Source organism: Ovis aries, chromosome 15 (assembly GCF_016772045.2).
Source record: "Ovis aries strain OAR_USU_Benz2616 breed Rambouillet chromosome 15, ARS-UI_Ramb_v3.0, whole genome shotgun sequence".
Classification (NCBI taxonomy): Eukaryota; Metazoa; Chordata; class Mammalia; order Artiodactyla; family Bovidae; genus Ovis; species Ovis aries.
Genome location: NC_056068.1, coordinates 78,386,277 through 78,409,728, shown reverse-complemented (window position 1 = coordinate 78,409,728; position 23,452 = coordinate 78,386,277). Strand labels below are relative to the sequence as shown.

At 39.8% G+C, this 23,452-nt stretch overlaps 1 protein-coding gene and 1 pseudogene across 1 annotated transcript; both read left to right on the top strand.

Moving 5' to 3' along the window:
- Nucleotides 1-3,725: 3,725 nt before the first annotated feature.
- Nucleotides 3,726-4,667, top strand: LOC101110447 (olfactory receptor 8K3-like). Its single transcript, XM_004016780.3, has one exon. It carries the CDS (start codon nucleotides 3,726-3,728, stop codon nucleotides 4,665-4,667), a length of 942 nt encoding a protein of 313 aa, XP_004016829.2.
- Nucleotides 4,668-6,329: 1,662 nt separating this feature from the next.
- LOC101110705 (olfactory receptor 8K3-like) lies at nucleotides 6,330-10,594 on the top strand (annotated as a pseudogene).
- The last annotated feature ends 12,858 nt before the right edge of the window (nucleotides 10,595-23,452 follow it).

The window sequence follows — 23,452 nt, the reverse complement described above, 5'->3', positions numbered from 1 at the left end:
AAGAGATGTGAATGTTTAGAAACTGGGAAAATTCAGAAGCTGGGGGTATTGTCTTTTTTTTTTTTTTAAACTCCTTCCTGAATTCTTATTTAGCACTCCACATGATTTTTTGTGACCTCCCCTCAATATCATTTAATATTTAATGATTATTTGCTGCTACTGCTCCTGCTGCTGCTAAGTCGCTTCAGCCGTGTCCGACTCTGTTCGACCCCATAGACAGTAGCCCACCAGGATCCCCCGTCCCTAGGATTCTCCAGGCAAGAGCACTGTAGTTGGTTGCCATTTCCTTCTCCAATGCATGAAAGTGAAAAGGGAAAGTGAAGTCGCTCAGTCCTGTACGACCCTCAGCGACCCCATGGAGTGCAGCCTTCCAGGCTCCTCCATCCATGGGATTTTCCAGGCAAGAGTACTGGAGTGGGGTGCCATTGCCTTCTCCGAATGATTATTTAAATAAGTGTAAAAGTATAATTATTTCCAGATCCCTTGATGAGGCAAAATGGAATTCCCACCTCACACTGAAATGTAGAAAACATTATTTGCATATTAAGAGACTTCTAAGTAGCCAGTTTTATGGCAATGGTACAGTGATCAACATGTTCTTTGATGTCAAATGAGATCAGACTTAAAATATATAATTATTTCATGAGGTACAGCTTTAAAAAAAATAACAGTTGATATTCAACAAAGATGTTAAACTCTGAAAAAATTATTTGGCTTTGCAGAATGCTAAAGCATGAGAGAAAAACGAAAACACTTCTAACTTTTCTTATATTTACAGGAAAATTGAAATTTGCTAAGTTTGTATTTTCTCACTTTCATAATTTCAAAACAAAGCAAAGAAACAAAAACAAGTTTCATACTACTTTTTATTAAATATATTGAAGATATTTCTCTAAATTTATTCTCTAGTGATGCACATTTCAGTATTTCTGATATAAGAAAAGTGTATGCATCAAGGCAAGACTGGTGATTAAGAGGTCATAAAATTGTAAGCAATAATTTTAGTGAATTTAATGCAGATTTAATGTAATCATTTTCACATGTAATATTATAAAAATTGTGCTTTTATTCCTTTTCTTATAGAGATCCTTTAGCGATTACTGTCACTGTAATTTTTATTGTAACCTGTATCATTTCTATTTCTTTAAAGAAACATTCAGGCTCACAATATTTTAAATTTAATAATTATCTAGCTTAATCTGCCATCCACTTCTTACACTGGTATATTCTTGATGTGTGCATTATTAGGGACCTCCAGAGATATTTTTTATTTGATTATATAAAAATAACTACATTTTATATTATAGTTTGAAGGAATTTCTCTGGCTTAAGATGTAAAATTTAAAATGATATGCAAGGATCCATGTATAGCCATTCTATAGTGTATTTTATCCCATCACTCTAGTACCTTATTACTTAACATAGGAAATTTGAACATTTTTTATCATACTCTGGCCCATTGTGCTAAGTTCCAGGTGACTGCGACCCCATGGACTGTAGCCTGCCAGGCTTCTCTGTCCATGGGATTTTCCATGGCAAGAATACTGGAATGTGTTGCCATTTCCTTTCCATGGGATCTTTCTGACCCGGGGATTGAACTCATGTCTCCTGCATTGGCAGGAAAATTCTTTAATCCTGAGTCACCAGGGAAGTCCCCTTTTAAAGTTTAGCATCCCTTTATTCAAAGAAAGTTATTATGATATTCAAGATATGAAAACAATGCTAATGACTTCTCTTTCTTCCAATTTGCTCAAATTTCCTCATATTACCCTGGGTTCTTGCATAATAAAGTACATTTGAATTCTTACAAGTTAGTAGAAGTCCATTATAGTGAAAATGCACCTTGGATCAGGTTAATATTTTAAGGAAATAAAGATCAAAATAAAGTTTTATTCACACTTTGCTAAAATAACTAAGAAATTTAGAAGATAAGGAAATCCAAGTACTCTGATGGCCCAATATTATTTCTGCAGAAAGGGCAAGGCTTGGAGTAAATTGCATGTATTCCATTGTACATTATATAATCCTCACTTGTTAATCATATTGCCTTGACAAAGAAGGTATGTCACAGTGCAGATGAATTTACAAACATAAAGAAGATCTCTTTGAGTTGAGCTATTGACTTCATTATATATATATATCGGAGAAGGCAATAGCACCCCACTCCAGTACTCGTGCCTGGAAAATCCCATGGACGGAGGAGCTTGGAAGGCTGCAGTCCATGGGGTTGCTGAGGGTCGGACAGGACTGAGCGACTTCACTTTCACTTTTCAATTTCATGCATTGGAGAAGGAAATGGCAACCCACTCCAGTGTTCTTGCCTGGAGAATCCCAGGGACAGAGGAGCCTGGTAGGCTTCTATCTATGGGGTCGCACAGAGTCAGACACGACTGACGCGACTTAGCAGCATACATATATATACTTGATTTCCAGGTAACATAAAAACATTTAATTATTTAACCTTAATTTTCCCACCCAACAATCCTGTAACCATACTGGCTTTGTGTAAGAAAATAAACTTTCAGATAAGTTGAATTATTTGCCCAAACTAGCCTTTTTTATATATCATAAGGAACTTTAGAACAGGAATTCTATCTATCATCTATTTATCTTTCTGTTTACTTATTATATGTCTTATATGTTTCTTCACAGAAATACAAATAAGCCTCACTGCGATCTGTTACAGTTTTCTTATTTATACAGCTGTCTAATATTTGTCTAGTGTGTTAACTGTTTCAGCTTATATCAACTGTGCATAGAACAATATAGAACTCTGTGTTGGAGTATCAAGTTCTACACATTTTCTGAATTTTTGTTTTAAAATTTTATTATGGATATTATTTAACTGCATCATAATTTATTATATAATTGGCATATGTATTGTCATATTATTAAATTTAATTTATACGTGTCTCTATGTAATTGCAATTATATAACTGACTAGATAGAAAGAATAGAAAGTTTACAAAAACAGCACAATAATAGTTTATATATGTAGCCCTCAAATCTATGTCTTAAATTTTTTCTTGTCATATCTATGTCTGTATCTATTGTATTTCTTGTCTGTATCTATAATATCTATGCATGTATATATTTATTTGTCTATTTATCTATCATCTATCTACCTATAACATCCTGGTTTTTCAACCTTAGTACTACTGAGATTTTAGACAAATATGGTGATTTATAAGATGTTTAGAGGAATCACTGACCTCTAACCATCATATGCCAATAGCTTCCACATTCCAGTTGTAACAATTAACATGTCTTCTCAATTTTGCCAAATGTCCTTTGGTTAGTAAAATAATTTCCAGTTGAGAAACAGCAACTATCTCTGTCTCTATCATTATTTATAGATTTTATTATATGTAGGAAAATTAAAATGTTAGTTGCTCAGTCATGTTTGACTCTTTGCAACCCCATGGACTGTAGCCTGACAGGCTCCTCTGTCCTTGGGATTCTCTGGGCCAGAATACTGGAGTGAGTTGCTATTCCCTTCTCCAGGGGATTTTTCTGATTCAGGAATTGAACCCAGGTCTCCTGAACTGCAGGCAGACTCTTCACTATCTGAGCCATGAGATGAGTTTATTTTCAAATATCCTAAACTGGAATGTTTAATCTGTTTATACTAGCTTTGCATAGTGAAACTCTTCCAGATGACGATATATAGAACCTATTGACTATGTTGATGCTTCTACCCAGAACAGGTTCTTTAATAAACCTGAATGGAAACACGCAATGGAACAGTGCTGAGTGAATTCATCCTTATGGGAATCACAGACCGCCCTGAGCTGCAGGCTCCATTGTTTGGGCTCTTCCTCATCATCTACGTGATCTCAGTGGTGGGCAACTTGGGCATGGTCATTCTCACCAAGATGGACTCCAAGTTACAGACACCCATGTACTTCTTTCTTAGACACCTTGCTTTTACAGATCTTGGTTATTCAACAACTGTGGGACCCAAAATGTTAGTAAATTTTGTTGAGGATCAAAATATAATCTCCTATTACTCTTGTGCTATGCAGCTAGCTTTCTTTCTTGTGTTTATTGTTAGTGAAATTTTTATTCTGTCTGCAATGTCTTATGACCGCTATGTGGCCATCTGTAACCCTCTTCTCTACCCAGTCATCATGTCACAAAGAGTGTGCTGGTTGCTGGTAGCCATCCCCTATGTCTACAGCACGTTTGTGTCTCTTCTCGTCACTGTAAAATTATTTAATTTATCTTTCTGTGGCTATAGAGTCATCAGTCATTTCTACTGTGACAGTCTTCCTTTGTTACTTTTGCTCTGCTCAAATACACATGAAGTAGAAATGATTATTCTGATTTTAGCTGGGTTTGATTTGATTTTCTCTCTTCTGATAGTTCTTGTGTCTTATCTTCTCATTCTTGCATCCATTCTCAGGATGAGCTCTGCTGAAGGCAGGCGCAAGGCTTTTTCTACCTGTGGGTCTCACCTGACTGTGGTCATAGTGTTCTATGGGACTTTACTATTTATGTATGTGCAACCAGAGTCCAGCCATTCCTTTGACACTGATAAAGTGGCTTCCATATTTTATACTCTCATTATCCCTATGTTGAATCCCTTAATCTATAGCTTGAGGAATAAAGATGTAAAATGTGCACTACATAGGATGTGGAAAAAATCATGCAGCTTTTTTTATTAACATGCAATACAATTTCTATAAACTGGTTATGGACTCTAAATTTTGTTTATATGCCTCCAAAGTAAGTAATGAGTATAAATATGTTCAACAATTATTTATAGATTACATTATATATACTAGGCACTTCCAATTGCTGCAGAGATTAATGAACAAAATAGTAAAAAAAAAAAATTGCCTTGAGCACAAAAGACCAATTTTGTATATAAATTAAGTAAATGTTAAGAGAATGTGTTAGGAGGATATAGACAAAGAAATGACTGTCCAGGTTCCTGAATGTTTTCTCATCTTTTAGAATAAAATTATGGTATATTGTGTGTGTCTGTGAGTTCTTTATTTTCTTTCATTTTTGCCTTCATACTTTTCCCCAGTATGTTTCATCTGTGTATTTGAAGTCATCAATCACATTTGTTTTCTCAAATACCCTTATTCTTTTCACTGAGCTCCCACATTTTTTATCAGCAATTCCTCTAATTCCTTATAAGAATCTATTCACCTAGTAACTGAAAATATGTTGCAATTCAGCAATTCATAGGTCCCACGGAAGCCTGATTTTGCCTCAATTCATACATTTTGTTGAAATCAGAGGACATTTAAATCAAGATAAAATTTGAGATCCCTCAGTAGCTTCCAGATTGGTACTTTTGTTCTCTCAAGTGATAATTCTTTCTTCATAACTGGTAGTTTCATTGAAGGGAGAGTAAAATAATTTTGTCTTTTTGAATAAAAATATTTATCCATGTTTAAAGTAATGTTCTACGTTTTGCATTCTTGAGTAAGAGAAGTGCTGATGAATTAACTAACTGTTGGTTCTCTTCCCTTGGATTGATGTCTCCAATTTTTATCAACACTGTTTATGCAGTAAGTTTTAATTGACTTTCAGTATTTAACTGCACAATTCATTATTCTACTTGTGGGAAGCAAATGGAAACAATCTCATTGTTGGCACTATACCATATTTCTAAGGCCTGATACATGGCAGGAATGCAATTGTCTCGCTTTTTATAAATGATTTCTACATTTTCTGATGTGCTACCTTTTAATCTATTTAATAATCCTGCAACTTTACTGAGGCTATTAGTCTACAATGTATGCTTTATTTAGTATCTTGCAATAAAATTATTTGTTTATCCCATGAAGCTTTAATAAAAAATCTTCCCTGGAATACAATTTTTAAACAACATGACACAAACAACCAAGATTTCCTTTAATATGAGTATGGATAAAAAAAGATGGTATATCCAGAAAATGGATGATAGCCTTTTAAAAACATGTGCTAATGTTATTGGGAATACAGAGACAAAAATAAACAAATTAACAAATAATGCTGATCCGAACCTTATAAAGATGCACTCAAAATGAAAAAAACAAACAAAACAAACAAACAAACAAACAAAAACATTAGGTGTAAAATGCTAAACCATAAAACATTCAGATAAAGCAATAAGGGAAAATCTATATCCAAGACCAAGGGCTAGTGAAAAGTTTGTATGACATCAAAATATAATCTAGATAATCCAATCAAAAATGATCAGGAGACCTAGTCATTTCTCAAAATAAGGCATACAGATGGCCAAGAGACACATGGAAATATGTTCAATGTTGCTGATTATTAGAAAAATCCAAATTAAAACTTCAATAAGATGTTACCTCACGTCAGCTAGAATGGCTAGCCTCAAAATATCCACAAACAGTAAATTCTGGAAAGGGTGTGAAGAGAGAGGAACTCTCCTAAAATATTGGTGGGAATATAAATTGGTATAGAAACTATGGAAGACAGTATGGAGGTTACATAAAAGATAAAAATAGAGCTACTATATGAGCCTGGAGTCCCACTCCTAGGCATATATATGGAGAAAAAATATGATTCAAAATATATACACAACCAATGTCATTGCAGCACTGTTTACAGTAGTCAAGACACGGAAGCAACATAAATGTCCAAAACCAGAGGAATAAATAAAGAAGATAGAGCATTTTCCAGGCAATAGTTGTGGAGCGGATTGCCATTTCCTTCTCCAGGGGATCTTCCCATCCCAGGGACTGAACCCAGGTCTCCCACATTGTAAACAGATGCTTAACTGTCTGAGCCACCAGGGAAGTCCCTAGAAGATATAGCACATATATACAATGGAATTACTACTCAGTCATTAAAAAGATCAAATAAAGCCAGTTGCAAGAACATGAATGGACTTAGGGATTGTTCAGTTCAGTTCAGTTCAGTCACTCAGCCATGTCCAACTCTTTGTGATCCCATGGACTGCAGCATGCCAGGCTTCCCTGTCCATCACCACCTCCTGGAGCTTACTCAAACTCATGTCCATCAAGTCAATAATGCCATTCAACCATCTCATTTTCTGTCGTCTCCTTCTCCTCCTGCCTTCAATATTTCCCAGCATCATGGTCTTTTCCAATGAGTCAGTCCTTCACATCAGGTGGCCAAAATATTGAAGTTTTAGCTTCGGCATCAGTCATTCCAATGAATATTCAAGATTGATTTCCTTTAAGATTGGCTGGTTTGATCTTCTTGCAGTCCAAGGGACTTTCAAGAGTATTTTCCAAGACCACAGTTCAAAAGCACCAATTCTTCAGTGCTGTTTTCTTTATAGGCCAACTCTTACATCCATATATGACTACTGGAAAAACCATGGCTATATCTAGATGTACATTGTTGGCAAAGTCATGTCTTAGCTTTTTAATATGCTGTCTAGGTTGGTTACAGCTTTTCTTGCAAGAAGCAAGCATCTTTTAATTTCTTGGCTGCATTCATCATCTGCAGTGATTTTGGAGCCCAAGAAAATAAAGTATTGTGCTGTTTCCATTGTTTCTCCATCCATTTGCCATGAGTGATGGGACCAGATGCCGTGATCTTAGTTTTCTGAATGTTGAGTTTTAAGTAAGTTTTTTCACTCTCCTCTTTCATTTTCATCATGAGGCTCTTTAGTTCCTCTAAACTTTCTGCTATAAGGGTGGTCTCATCTCTGTATCTGAGGTTATTGATATTTGTCCTGGCAATCTTGATTCCAGCTTGTATTTCTTCCAGCCTGCCATTTTCCATGATGTACTCTGCATATAAATTAAATAAGCAGGGTGATATACTCTTTTCCCGATTTAGAACCAGTCTGTTGTTCCATGTCCAGTTCTAATTGTTGCTTCTTGACCTACATCCAGATTTCTCACGAGACAGGTCAGGTGGTCTGATATTCCCATCTTGATAATTTTCCACAGTTTATTCTGATTTATCCAGTCAAAGGCTTTGGTGAATCAATAAAGCAGAAATAGATGTTTTCCTGGAATTCTCTTGCTTTTTCTATGATCCAATGGATATTGACAATTTGATCTCTGGCTCCTCTGCCTTTTCTAAACCTGGCTTAGCAAAGGTTTAGCAAATTCACGATTACCATACTGTTGAAGCTTGGCTTGAAGAATTTTGAGCATTACTTTATTACCTTGTGAGATGAGTGCAATTGTGCGGTAATTTGAACATTCTTTGGCATTACCTTTCTTTGGGAATGGAATTAAAATTGACCTTTTCCAGTCCCGTGGCCACTGCTGCGTTTTCCAAATTTGCTGGCATATTGAGTTCAGCACTTTCACAGCATCATCTTTTAGAATTTGAAGTGGCTCAACTGGAATTCCATCACCTCCACTAGCTTTGTTCGTAGTGATGCTTCCTGGGGTGCACTTGACTTCACATTCCAGGATGTCTGGCTCTAGGTGAGTGATCATACCATAGTGGCTATCTGGATCATGAAGATTTTTTTTTTTTTGTATAGTTTTTCTGTGCATTTTTGCCACCTCTTCTTAATATCTTCTGCTTCTATTAGGTCCATACTATTTTTGTCCTTCATTGTGCCCATCTTTGCATGAAATGTTCCCTTCATATCTCTCAGATCCAAAGTGAAAGTGAAATTAGCTCAGTTGTGTCCTACTCTTTGTGACATGGAATTCTCCAGGCCACAATACTGGAATGGGTAGCCATTCCCCACACCAAAGGATCTTCCCAACCCAGGGATGGAAACCAGGTTTCCTGCATTGCAGGCAGGTTCTTTACCAGCTGAGCCCCAACGGAAACACAAGCATACTGGAGTGGGTGGAATGGGTAGCCTATCACTTCTCTAGCAGATCTTCTGAACCCAGGAATTAAACTGGAGTCTCCTGCATTGCAGGCCGATTCTTTACCAACTGAACTATCATGGAAGCCCCAGTAAATGTACAATTCTTTCCAGATCCCATGATGAGGCAAAATGGAGTTTCTAACACAGACTGAAATGTGGAAAGAATTAATTGGATAGTAACAGATTTTTAAGTACCCAGTTTTATGGTTTTATTATTATGTAATTGTACAATATAATCTGTTACACAATTGGCATATGCATTAAGTCATATTAGCAAACGTCATTTATACATGCCCCTATGTGATTGCAGTTATGTAAATGACTAATAGAAAGCTTAGAAGAATAGCACAAAAATAGTTATACATGTAACCCAAAATTTTTGTTTTAGCTTTCTTCCTTTGCATATCTGTTTATATATCAGTATCTATATATTTATATTTATTTAGCTCTATCTATTCAACTACATATGTACATATTTATCTATCTAACCATCCTGGTTTTTCAATCTTATAACTCTTCAGATATTGCACTGATAAAGGGTATTATAAGAGGTTGAGAAGCATAACTGACCTTTAACCATTGCTGGCAAGTAGCCCCCAACTCCTAGTTGTGACAACCAACATGACTCCTAGACATTGACAAATGTTCTTTGGTTAGTAAAATAGTTTTCAGTTGAGAACTAATAAATATTCCTGACTCTGTCTTTACCTTTGTATGTATTATTACATGTAGAACATGGGTTTATTTTTAAATATCCTATTTTGAGACATTAATATGCATTTTATTTAGACCAGCTTTGCATTTAAAAATCTTCCAGGTGATAATACATGAAATCTGCTTGTTATGCTCATATCTCTATCCAGAATAAGTTTCTGATGAACGTGGACGGACAAACACAATATAACGATGCTGAGTGAATTCATCCTTATGGGAATCAGACTGCCCTGAGCTGCAGGCTCCATTGTTTGGGCTCTTCCTCATTATCTACGTGATCTCAGTGGTGAGCAACTTGGGCATGGCCATCCTTACCAAGACAGGCTTCAGGCTACAAACCCCATGTAATTTTTTCCCTGATACCTGATACCTTGGTTGCTCTATAAATATAGGACCTCAAATGCTAAGAAATTTTATTTTGGATCAAAATACAATCTTTTATTATTCTTGTGCTATACAGCTAGCTTTCTTTCTTGTGTTCATTATTAGCAAACATTTTATTCTGTCAACAATGTCCTATGACCGCTATGTGGCCACATGTAACCCTCTGCTCTACCCAGCTATTATGTCACCAAGGGTATGTAGGGTGTTGGTGACAATCCTGTACCTCTATAGTGCATTTGTATCTCTTCTCATCACTGTAAAGACAGTTTACCATTCTGTGGTTATAATGTCATCAGACATTTCTACTGTGACAGTTTCCCTTTGCTATCTTTGCTCTGCTCAAATACACATGAAGTAGAAATGATTATACTAATTACAGCTGGTTTTGATTTTATTTCATCCCTTCTGTTAGTTCTTGTGTCTTACCTTCTTATTCTTGCATCCACTCTCAGGTTGAGCTCTGCTGAAGGCAGGCGCAAGCCTTTTGCTACCTGTGAGTCTCACCTGGCGGTGGTCACAGTGTTCTATGGGGCTTTAATATTCATGTATGTGCCGCCAGAGTCTAACCATTCATTTGACACAGGTAAAATGGCATCTACAATTTACACTCTCATTATCCCTATGCTAAATCCCTTGATCTACAGTTTGAGGAACAAAGATGTAAAACATGGCCTACAAAGTACATGGGAAAAACTATGCAATTCTCTCTCTTAAGGCTTCTGTACAATATGAATCCTCTAATGTAGGTGATGGGCTTCATACTGCTCTCTGTGTGTCTCTAAAAGGAATAAAAAGTATGGAAATGTTCAGCACATATTTAGAAAATGCCTTCTAAAGTGAAAGTGAAGTTGCTCAGTCGTGTCCAACTTTTTGCGACCCCGTGGACTGTACCCACCAGGCTCCTCCATCCATGGGATTCTCCAGGCAAGAATACTGGAGTGGGTTGCCATTTCCTTCTTCAGGGGATCTTCCTGACCCAGGGATTGAACCCAGGTCTCCCACATTGTGGGCAGATGCTTTAACCTCTGAGCCACAGGGCTGGTCATACTTCTATGTGCTATACATACATTAGCACCCAAAGGGGGACAATATCTGCCTTTCCTGAGGGTAAGTGATGAATTACAAATATAATTAAGTAAATAGCACCATGTCTTAGAATGAGTTAGGACACTGTAAGGGCAAGTAAATAAAGTCAAGTGAGGAAGAATAACATATATAAAAGGATTCAAAGGATTATTGTTATTCCCAACTATTAGAATAAATTTCCTAGTGTCTACATGTGTTTGTACATGTACATGTGGTTTTATGTAAGTGCATACTTCTGCTTTTTTATTTGCTATATTTTTCTAAGGCATGTATTATAATTAAACTTATGGTGGTTTCTAGGAGGCTCAGTGTAGTACAATGATTTGAATTCATCAGTCATCTCAACTGATAGAGATGTTCCCTTGTCACGTGGAAGAGTTTAGGATCCTGCTCTGTTCTCATCAGTGAAGTTGCTTTCATATATGAGCCCTAGAAAGTCTTCAGACTCAGCACACTTAGCGACTCAGTAACTCACAACATCTAATTTGTCTAAGTCACACCATTTCTCTATAAATTCAAGTTCAGTCACTCAGTCATGTCTGACTCTTTGCTATCCCATAGGCTGCAACACACCAGGCTTCCCTGTCCAACACACCAGTGATGCCATCCACCAACCTCATGCTCTGCTGTCCCCTTTGCTCCTGCCTTCAATCTTTCCCAGTAGGAGGGTCTTTTCCAAAGGATCAGTTCTTTGCAACAGGTGGCTAAAGTATTCTCTGTACCACATACATCTTTAAATTGTCTTTAACAATATTCTATGCTTGAAAGTTGCTAAAAGAGTTCAGTTCAGTTCAGTCGCTCAGTCGTGTCTGACTCTTTGCGACTCCTTGAATCTCAGCACGCCAGGCCTCCCTGTCCATCACCATCTCCCAGAGTTCACTCAGACTCACATCCATCGAGTCCACAATGCCATCCAACCATCTCATCCTGGGTCGTCCCCTTCTCCTCCTGCCCCCAATCCCTGCCAGCATCAGAGTCTTTTCCAATGAGTCAACTCTTTGCATGAGAATGCCAAAGTACTGGAGCTTCAGCTTTAGCATCATTCCTTCCAAAGAAATCCCAGGGTTGGTCTTCAGAATGGACTGGTTGGATTGTTGGGACCTAACAAACGCCATGATAGGCTTCAGGGACTAAGGTAGGACTCACGGGAAAGGCTGAGTCATTGCCCAGTGAGGTCATCCCCATGGATGCCAGGACTTGTTTAATCAGCATACTCCTCATAACCTGGTTTGAGTTCATCAGGACGTAAAAGACATCCCCCTGTAGCCAATAGCCAATTAGTAAATACCAGGAAACCCCTGCAGCCAATAAAGATTAGCCAATTAGTAAATACTAGGAAACTCCTTCAGCCAATCAGCCCTTGTCAAACTCTCTGTTCTAAAACCTATAAATACTGCTGTAAATCTGGGCTCGGGGCTCCTTGCTCCACTCCACTGTGTTGGATGTGGCATGAGCCCTAGCTCGAGCTAGAAATAAAACCCCTTCATGCTTTTGCATTGCTGTGGATGTTTTATTCTCTCAGTTTTGGGGGCTCGGACTCTGGGCATAACATTTGGGGGCTCGTCCGAGATCCCTTTAACTGGGAAGAATAACGCTCTCCCGGTAGAAGGGGTTTCCTCACTAGGAGGAAAGATATTTGAACACCGGTGTTAAGTCTGGTTAAGTCCAGCATAAGGCCGAGGCCCAGCATATGCACTGGAAGGCAGTTGGCTCTTGTTAGGCCTAATCAGAGGCGAATTAGTCGTCCTAGCCAGTGTAAGACCGAGTGAGCACGCTGGAAGGCAACTGGCAGCCAGCATAAGACCGAGGCACAGCATTCGCGCTGGAAGGCAGCTGGTTCTGTGAGGGATTGGGAAGGAACATCTCTCCTGACTCCAGATCTGGTGGGCAGTGGATGCCCTTCGGTGAGATGACATTGGGAAGCAAGACAACAGTAACCTGGGATAGACCCAGTTCTGTGTTTTCAGCAGATATTTGTTTGTCTTCTGTCTGTCTCCTTTCTTTGTGTGCCGGCGCCATTTTTGGTTTTTTTTTTGTGTTCATTGTGGGCTCCGTCATTATGGGTCAAAGCTCTTCCACCCCTTTGTCTGTAATGACTGACCATGAAGATCAGGAGAGTCAGAAGAAGCCGATACTCCAGGAATCCTCTTTATATCCTAGCCTGATTGACTTAGACACTGAGATCTCACCTCCCCCATACATGCAGCCACCCTTGCCCCCGCAGGCACCGCAGGTGTCGTCTGTAGAACAAAGGAGGGACTCAGAACCCTCGGCTCTGCCATGGGAAGGGGGCTGGCCCAAGGAACTCGCGGAAGGACTCGAAGGGGCGGAGACTTGTCTGAGGACGGAAGCCGGGAGGCTCCTTCATCCACTGTTCGGGCATTCCCTGTCTGGGTGGGGCCGGCAAATCCTGGTGGGGAGCGAACATACCAGTACTGGCCATTTTCTATGAGTGATTTATATAACTGGAAAACCCCTTCTTTTCCCGAAAAACCCCAAGGTCTTATTGATCTCTTAGATTGTATCTTGTTTACTCACAATCCTACTTGGGATGATTGTCAGCAGCTATTGCAGGTGCTCTTCACCACAGAAGAACGGGAGCGAATTCTATCGGAAGCACGAAAACATGTTCCAGGAGTGGATGGAAGACCCACCACGCAGCCCCACCTAATCGAGGAGGGGTTTCCTTTGATGCGACCGAACTGGGATTTTGAACGTGCTGAAGGTAGGGAGCGTCTCTGAGTGTACCACCAGACTCTGATGGCTGGCCTCCGGGCAGCCGCCAGGAAACCAAAGAAGTTGTCTAAGGTAAATTTGATAAGGCAGGAGCCAAATGAGAGCCCGGCAGCCTTTTTAGAGAGGTTAATGGAGGCTTTCAGGCAGTATACACCCATGGACCCTCAGGCTGATGAGTCACACACAGCAGTCTTGCTAGCCTTTGTTAATCGGGCAGCTCCGGATATCAGGAGGAAGTTACAGAGGATAGAGAGGCTAGGAGAACAGTCAATACAGGATCTGGTGAGGGCAGCTGAGAAAGTGTTTAATAACAGAGAGACCCCTGAGGAGAGGGAGGAACGAATTAGACGGGAGGAAAGGGAATTTAGAGTCAAGGAAAACTGGAGAAATCAGAAAGAGCTGGCTCAAATGTTCTTTGCGGGAACGAGACTAGGACCTGATTCCTGGAAGACTCGAGACACCCAGCCAAAAGGAAGGGAGAAACCAGCCAGACCGACTCTAAAGAGAGACCAATGCGCCTATTGCAAAAAGCAAGAGCACTGGAAAAATGAGTGCCCCAAGAGAAATCTGAAAAAAAGGACTGTAAGAAAAGAAGAGTCTCCCTGGGGTACCCACATTTTATATGCAGGAGAAGATACTGATTAGGGGGTCAGGGCCCAGCACCCCTCCCTGAGTCCTGAGAGCGTCTCTGAGTGTACCACCAGACTCTGATGGCTGGACTCCGGGCAGCCGCCAGGAAACTATTAACGTGGAGGGGAAACTGGTCGGCTTCATGGTGGATACGGAAGCCCAATACTCAGTCCTCAATCAAAAATTCGGGCCGATGTCCAAGAAGACTAGCTTGGTCCAGGGAGCCACCAGGACAAAAAGATATTATTGGACTACTAAACAAAAAGTGGACTTGGGAGCCCAACGGGTGTCCCACTCATTTCTGGTGATCCCGGAATTGGACCCTGGGTGCACTGCAACCACGTGTGTCGTGCCACCCCAGAGAAACAAGAAAAGGCCCCCCAAAAATGGAAGGCAACACCGCATCCCACCAATCCCTTAAAAATGAAGCTCATCCGCCAGCTGGCCCCAGACAAATCCCCCTGACTCTCCTGTTGGTGGCTCTCCTCCACTCCAGAACTGCTGGTGCTAACCCACATCAACCTGCTAAGATCACCTGGATGGACTAACCCATAAGGTACTCAATTCGACTACTGGAATCCCCCCAATACTTGGTGGCCAGATTTATTCTTTGACCTTGGACCTTTGTAAAAGGAACATATCAGTACAGTTCAAGTGACGATGCTGAGACAACAATATCAGGCAACGTCTCAGAGAGAAGAAGAGGATTCCTCTCCATGATCAAAGGACAGGGGGGAATGTTGGGACCTAACAAACGCCATGATAGGCTTCAGGGACTAAGGTAGGACTCACGGGAAAGGCTGAGTCATTGTCCAGTGAGGTCATCCCCATGGATGCCAGGACTTGTCTAATCAGCATACTCCCTGTAATCTGGTTTGAGTATATCAGGACGTAAAAGACATCCCCCTGTAGCCAATAGCCAATTAGTAAATACCAGGAAACCCCTGCAGCCAATAAAGATTAGCCAATTAGTAAATACTAGGAAACTCCTGCAGCCAATCAGCCCTTGCCAAACTCTCTGTTCTAAAACCTATAAATACTGCTGTAAATCTGGGCTCGGGGCTCCTTGCTCCACTCCACTGTGTTGGATGTGGCGTGAGCCCTAGCTCGAACTAGAAATAAAACCCCTTCATGCTTTTGCATTGCTGTGGACGTCTTATTCTCTCAGTTTTGGGGACTCGGACTCTGGGCATAACAAGATCTCCTTGCAGTCCAAGGGACTCTCAAGAGTCTTCTCCAACACCACAGTTCAAAAGCATCAATTCTTCAGTGCTCAGCCTTCTTCACAGTCCAACTCTCACACCCATACATGACCACAGGAAAAACCATAGCCTTGGCTAGACGGACCTTAGTCGGCAAAGTAATGTCTCTGCTTTTGAATATGGTATCTAGGTTGGTCATAACTTTTCTTCCAAGGAGTAAGTGTCTTTTAATTTCATGGCTGCAGTCACCATCTGCAGTGATTTTGGAGCCCAGGAAAATAAAGTCTGACACTGTTTCCACTGTTTCCCCATCGATTTCCCATGAAGTGATGGGACTGGATGCCATGATCTTCGTTTTCTGAATGTTGAGCTTTAAGCCAACTTTTTCGCTCTCCTCTTTCACTTTCATCAAGAGGCTTTTTAGCTCCTCTTCACTTTCTGCCATAAGGGTGGTGTCATCTGCATATCTGAGGTTGTTGATATTTCTCCTGGCAATCTTGATTCCAGCTTGTGTTTCTTCCAGCCCAGCGTTTCTCATGATGTACTCTGCATATAAGTTCAATAAGCAGGGTGACAATATACAGCCTTGACGTACTCCTTTTCCTATTTGGAACCAGTCTGTTGTTCCATGTCCAGTTCTAACTTTTGCTTCCTGACCTGCATACAGATTTCTCAAGAGGCAAGTCAGGTGGTCTAGTATTCCCATCTCTTTCAGAATTTTCCACAGTTTATTGTGATCCACACAGTCAAAGGCTTTGGCATAGTCAATAAAGCAGAAATAGATGTTTCTCTGGAATTGATTTTTCCACGATCCAGCAGATGTTGGCAGTTTGATCTCTGGTTCCTCTGCCTTTTCTAAAACCAGCTTGAACATTAGGGAGTTCACGGTTCACGTATTGCTGAAGCCTGGCTTGGAGAATTTTGATCATTACTTTACTAGAATGTGAGAAGAGTGCAATTGTGCGGTAGTTTGAGCATGTTTTACACTGCCTTTGTTTGGAATTGGAATGAAAACTGACCTTTTCCAGTCCTATGGCCCCTGCTGAGTTTTCCAAATTTGCTGGCATATTGAGTGCAGTACTTTCACAGCATCATCTCTCAGGATTTGAAACAGCTCAACTAGAATTCCATCACCTCCACTAGCTTTGTTTGTAGTGATGCTTTCAAAGGCCCACTTGACTTTACATTCCAAGATGTCTGGCTCTAGATTAGTGATCACACCATCATGATTATCTGGGTCGTGAAGATCTTTTTTGTACAGTTCTTCTGTATATTCTTGCCACCTATTATTAGTATCTTCTGCTTCTGTTAGGTCCAGACCATTTCTGTCCTTTATCGAGCCCATCTTTGCAGGAAATGTTCCCTTGGTATCTCTAATTTTCTTAAAGAGATCTCTAGTCTTTCCCATTCTGTTGTTTTCCTCTATTTCTTTGCATTGATCAAAGAAGAAGGTTTTCTAATCTCTTCTTGCTATTCTTTGGAACTCTGCATTCAGATACTTATATCTTTCCTTTTCTCCTTTGCTTTTCACCTCTCTTCTTTTCACAGCTATTTGTAAGGCCTCCCCAGACAGCCATTTTGCTTTTTTGCATTTCTTTTCCATGGGGATGGTCTTGATCCCCTGTCTCCTGTGCAATGTCACGAACCTCATTCCATAGTTCATCAAGCACTCTATCTATCAGATCTAGGCCCTTAAATCTATTTCTCACTTCCACTGTATAATCATAAGGGATTTGATTTAGGTCCTACCTGAATGGTCTAGCGGTTTTCCCTATTTTCTTCAATTTGAATCTGAATTTGTTAATAAGGAGTTCATGATCTGAGCCACAGTCAGGTCCTGGTCTTGTTTTTGTTGACTGTATAAGCTTCTCCATCTTTGGCTGCAAAGAATATAATCAATCTGATTTCGGTGTTGACCATCTGGTGATGTCCATGAGTAGAGTCTTCTCTTGTGTTGTTGGAAGAGGGTGTTTGCTATGACCAGTGCATTTTCTTGGCAAAACTAGATTAGTTTTGCCCTGCTTCATTCTGCATTCCAAGGCCAAATTTGCCTGTTACTCCAGGTGTTTCTTGACTTCCTACCTTTGCATTCCAGTCCCCTATAATGAAAAGGACATCTTTTTTAAGATGTTAATTCTAAAGGGTCTTGTAGGTCTTCATAAATCCATTCAACTTCAGTTTCTTCAGCGTTACTAGTTGGGGCATAGACTTAGATAACTGTGATATTGAATGGTTTGCCTTGGAGACGAACAGAGATCATTCTGTCATTTTTAAGATGGCATCCAAGTACTGCATTTCAGACTTTGTTTGGTTGACCATGATGGCTAGTCCATTTCTTCTGAGGAATTCCTGCCCACAGTAGTGGATATAATGGTCATCTGAGCTAAATTCACCCATTCCAGTCCATTTTAGTTCACTGATTCCTAGAATGTCGACATTCACTCTTGCCATCTCTTGCTTGACCACTTCCAATTTTCCTTGATTCATGGAGCTGACGTTCCAGGTTCCTATGCAATATTGCACTTTACAGCATTGGACTTTGTTTCTATCACCAGTCACATCCACCACTGGGTATTGTTTTTGCTTTGGCTCCATCCCTTCATTCTTTCTGGAGTTATTTCTCCACTGATCTCCAGTAGCATATTGGGCACTTAATGACCTGGGGAATTCCACTTTTGGTATGCTATCATTTTGCCTTTTCATACCGTTCCTGGGGTTCTCAAGGCAAGAGTACTGAAGTGGCTTGCCATTTCCTTCTCCAGTGGACTGCATTCTGTCAGATCTCTCCACCATGACCCACCTGTCTTGGGTAGCCCCAAGGGCATGGCTTGGTTTCATTGAGTTAGACAAGGCTGTGGTCCTAGTGTGATTAGATTGACTAGTTTTCTGTGAGTATGGTTTCAGGGTTTCTGCCCTCTGATGACCTCTTGCAACACCTACCATCTTACTTGGGTTTCTCTTACCTTGGGCATGGGGTATCTCTTCACGGCTGCTCCAGCAAAGCACAGCTGCTGCTCCTTACCTTGGACGAGGGTTATCTCCTTACTGCCGCCGTTCCTGACCTTCAATGTGGGATAGCTCCCCTAGGCCCTCCTGTGCCTGCTCAGCCACTGCTCCTCGGGTTGCTCCTCCCGGCCACTGGCCCTAGCCTTGGGCTTGAGTGGCTCCTCCCAGCTGCTAAAAGAGTGGGCCTTAAATATTCTCACCTCACAAAAAGGAATGATAATCATGTAACGTGAAAATGTTAGCTAGTGATAAATTGTTGCCATATTAAACTATATAAATGGGTCAAATCAACATGTTGTAGACTTTAAATTTACACCATATTAAATCATTTCATGGGAAATAGATGGTGAAACAGTGGAAACAGTGTCAGACTTTATTTTGGGGGGCTCCAAAATAAATGTAGGTGGTGATTGCAGCCATGAAATTCAAAGATGCTTACTCTTTGGAAGGAAAGTTATGACCAACCTAGACAGCATATTAAAAAGCAGAGACATTACTTTGCCTACTAAGGTCCATCTAGGCAAGGCTATGGTTTTTCCTGTGGTCATGTATGGATGTGAGAGTTGGACTGTGAAGAAGGCTGAGCACCGAAGAATTGATGCTTTTGAACTATGGTGTTGGAGAAGACTCTTGAGAGTCCCTTGGACTGCAGGGAGATCCAACCAGTCCATTCTAAGTGAAATCAGTCCCAGGTGTTCATTGGAAGGACTGATGTTAAAGCTGAAACTCCAGTATTTTGGCCACTTGATGCGGAGAGCTGACTCATTTGAAAAGACCCTGTGTTGGGAAAGATTGAAGGCAGGAGGAGAAGGGATGTCAGAGGATGAGATGATTAGAGGGCATCACCGAGTCAATGGACATGAGTTTGGGTGGACTCGGAGTTGGTGACGGACAGGGAGGCCTGGCGTGCCTCCCTCGTGGAGTTGCAAAGAGTCGGACATGACTGAGTGAGTGAACTGAACTGACCTGTTAATTTCAACAGCAAAATTTGATGACAACTCTATCAATTGAATTATATAAGCTATGAATTCAAATAAGATCAATTTTAAGATTAAAATAGTGATAGTGAGGGAGGAATGGAATAGGCTGAGCTGACTCTTTCTTGAAAAAGAAAGAATCTCTATCTTTCACTTTCCGTGAACTTTGGACTATGTGCCCGGTAGCCATGGGGATAGCATACCTATAGCTGAACTGGCTTCCTGGACTGATAAACACCAGATTCCATACCAATATTTCCCATCACCAAAAGGAATGTAATAATCCCGTATGTAGTCAGTCACCTTTGTAATCTTGGTGGCAGCAATTGGTGTAGGCTTCAATGTAAAACCAGGTGACCCTCCTGATTATGAACCATGGCTGTAACCTGACTGCATCTCCTTTTAACACTTCCCAGGCTAGGTTTAAGGAATCTGGGGATGCAGGCTTGAGTGGTACAGCTAAGATATATAAGGTTTTCACAATAGTTGGTTGGGGTCCCTGCCTAAAGAGGAAACTCTGCCTCAGACCCACCGGTGTCATAAACTGCACTCCACTGCCCATGCTGTCCTTCTGAGTGAGTTTGTTTCCTGGAGCATTTGGTTATAACAATAGAACTCTATCATATTTCAATATTTTAATTATCTGCAGAATGTTGGCTAAACCTGAAAAGAATAAATAGAAAGACACTGATTTAACTTACCAAAGATAGAAAAGTTTATGATATCAGTTTATGTAGGATACTCATGTGTATATTTTCATGGTTTCTTAATGTCTTATTGGACATGAAATCAGTTAATGTTTTTTTTCTGAGAGACAGATTGATCAATACATTAATGATAGATAACTGAACATCTTTTCAGGTTAAAAAATGCCCCAATAAAACTTAATACAAAACAAACATATTGGAAAAAAAGAAACAATGGTTTTATGTCTTTAATTCTCTCCTCAAAGAGAACAAATTGGAAAGAAAGGGCAGGTACACATATACACATATGCAGGTTTTTGTTTTAATGAGGTCCGTTTCCTGTAGTTGAAATGCTGATTACACAAAAGCAATAAGAACAACACAATTACACTTTGCTGATGGACATCTAGGTTGTTTCCATGACCTGGCTATTATAAACAGTGCTGCGATGAACATTGGGGTACACGTGTCTCTTTCATTTCTGGTTTCCTCAGTGTGTATGCCCAGCAGTGGGATTGCTGGGTCATAAAGCAGTTCTATTTGCAGTTTTTTAATGAATCTCCACACTGTTCTCCATAGTGGCTGTACTAGTTTGCATTCCCACCAACGGTGTAAGAGGGTTCCCTTTTCTCCACACCCTCTCCAGCATTTATTGCTTGTAGACTTTTGGATCGCTGCCATTCTGACTGGTGTGAAATGGTACCCCATTGTGGTTTTGATTTGCATTTCTCTGATAATGAGTGATGTTGAGCATCTTTTCATGTATTTGTTAGCCATCCGTATGTCTTCTTTGGTGAAATGTCTATTTAGTTCTTTGGCCCATTTTTTGATTGGGTCATTTATTTTTCTGGAATTGAGCTGCATAAGTTGCTTGTATATTTTTGAGATTCGATGTTTGTCAGTTGCTTCATTTGCTATTATTTTCTCCCATTTAGAAGGCTGTTTTTTCACCTTGCTTATAGTTTCCTTTGTTGTGCAGAAGCTTTTAATTTTAATTAGATCCCATTTGTTTATTTTTGCTTTTATTTCCAGTATTCTGGGAGGTGGATCATAGAGGATCCTGCTGTGATGTATGTTGGAGAGTGTTTTGCCTATGTTCTCCTCTAGGAGTTTTATAGTTTCTGGTCTTACATTTAGATCTTTAATCCATTTTGAGTTTATTTTTGTGTATGGTGTTAGACAGTTCAAAAGCATCAATTCTTTGGAGCTCAGCTTTCTTTATAGTCCAACTCTCACATCCATACATGACTAATGGAAAAACCATAGCTTTGACTAGAAAGACCTTTGTTGGCAAAATAATGTTTCTACTTTTCGATATGCTGTCTAGGTTGGTCATAACTTTCCTTTCAAGAGCAACCGTCTTTTAATTTTGTGTCTGAAATGACCATCTGAAGTGATTTTCAAACCCCCCAAAATAAAGTCAGCCACTGTTTCCCCATCTATTTGCCAATAAAAATACTGGAGTAACTAGAAAAATACATTAAAATTTTATATGTGAATATTAACATAAATATGAGCTATATGTTAAAGGAATGTAAAGACAAGATAGGAAATGCTGACAGATAATTGTTTGGGGTTGCAAACTAGCCCGCATGCATGGAGTGCAAATAGAGACAGCAGAAAGAGTCTGACCACTCCAGATGGAAGGTGGCAGGTTTAATAAACAAGGGAAATTAACAAATGAGCTTGTCTTGGGAGACCAAATTTTTGTAAATTGCAACCCCTGCCTGCCAGAATCTTAAAATTTTATGGAGAGACCTTAACTGGATTCAGTCATATATTCAGTCCAGATTATCTCAACAGCATCTTACTCTCTCAGGGGAGTGTCCCTAAACAATGCTTGTTATAGGAATGCTGGGCAGAACATATATTCCCAGGATGAGGGGGTGGTGAGGAACATCTGCTATCTGGGTCCAGCTCACTGTCAAAGCACAATCATATCTTCTGGAATAACTCCTCAAACAAGTTGGAGCCTATAGACATCTCTTTAAATGAAATTTCTGCTTCTGTATAGGTAAAGATAAGTTAGTGTCTTTACGGTAGAAAGGTAGAAAATGCTAAATTGTTATGGGGCAATTGTCCAACTAACAAATTTTATGTTACGTAAGTTTTAGAATCTTAATTTAAGGCTTCAGTGACTATAAAAAAACTTATTTTTATATGAACTCTAATTTCTACTGGAGATTTTTTTTTTTTTCAAAACAATTGAGAAACTCCAGTCATACCCCCACCCCACCTCCCCCCCCGCCCCCCCAGGGAGTATTTGCCTAATCTGACATATATTACAGGGTCAATCTATCCTGATTGGGAATCTCTGATGGGAAAGTGAAAAACTGTAAAGAATGAGTTGACCAACACTAATATGAAAAATGTGAAATTAAAAGAAATTCAAAACTGTGTCAGTGGATTGGAAGAATCAATATAGTGAAAATGAGTATACTACCCAAAGCAATTTACAAATTCAATGCAATCCCTATCAAGCTACCAGCCACATTTTTCACAGAACTAGAACAAATCATTTCAAGATTTGTATGGAAATACAAAAACCTCGAATAGCCAAAGCAATCTTGAGAAAGAAGAATGGAACTGGAGGAATCAACTTGCCTGACTTCAGGCTCTACTACAAAGCCACAGTCATCAAGACAGTATGGTACTGGCACAAAGACAGACATATAGATCAATGGAACAAAATAGAAAGCCCAGAGATAAATCCACACACATATGGACACCTTATCTTTGACAAAGGAGGCAAGAATATACAATGGAGTAAAGACAATCTCTTTCACAAGTGGTGCTGGGAAAACTGGTCAACCACTTGTAAAAGAATGAAACTAGATCACTTTCTAACACCGCACACAAAAATAAACTCAAAATGGATTAAAGATCTAAATGTAAGATCAGAAACTATAAAACTCCTAGAGGAGAACATAGGCAAAACACTCTCAGACATAAATCACAGCAGGATCCTCTATGATCCACCTCCCAGAATGCTGGAAATAAAAGCAAAAATAAACAAATGGGATCTAATTAAAATTAAAAGCTTCTGCACAACAAAGGAAAATATAAGCAAGGTGAAAAGACAGCCTTCTGAATGGGAGAAAATAATAGCTAATGAAGCAACTGACAAACAACTAATCTCAAAAATATACAAGCAACTTATGCAGCTCAACTCCAGAAAATAAACGACCCAATCAAAAAATGGGCCAAAGAACTAAATAGACATTTCTCCAAAGAAGACATACGGATGGC

Coding starts and splice junctions, on each gene's coding strand:
- LOC101110447 (XM_004016780.3), top strand. CDS start 3,726: ATGGAAACACGCAATGGAACAGTGCTGAGTGAATTCATCCTTATGGGA.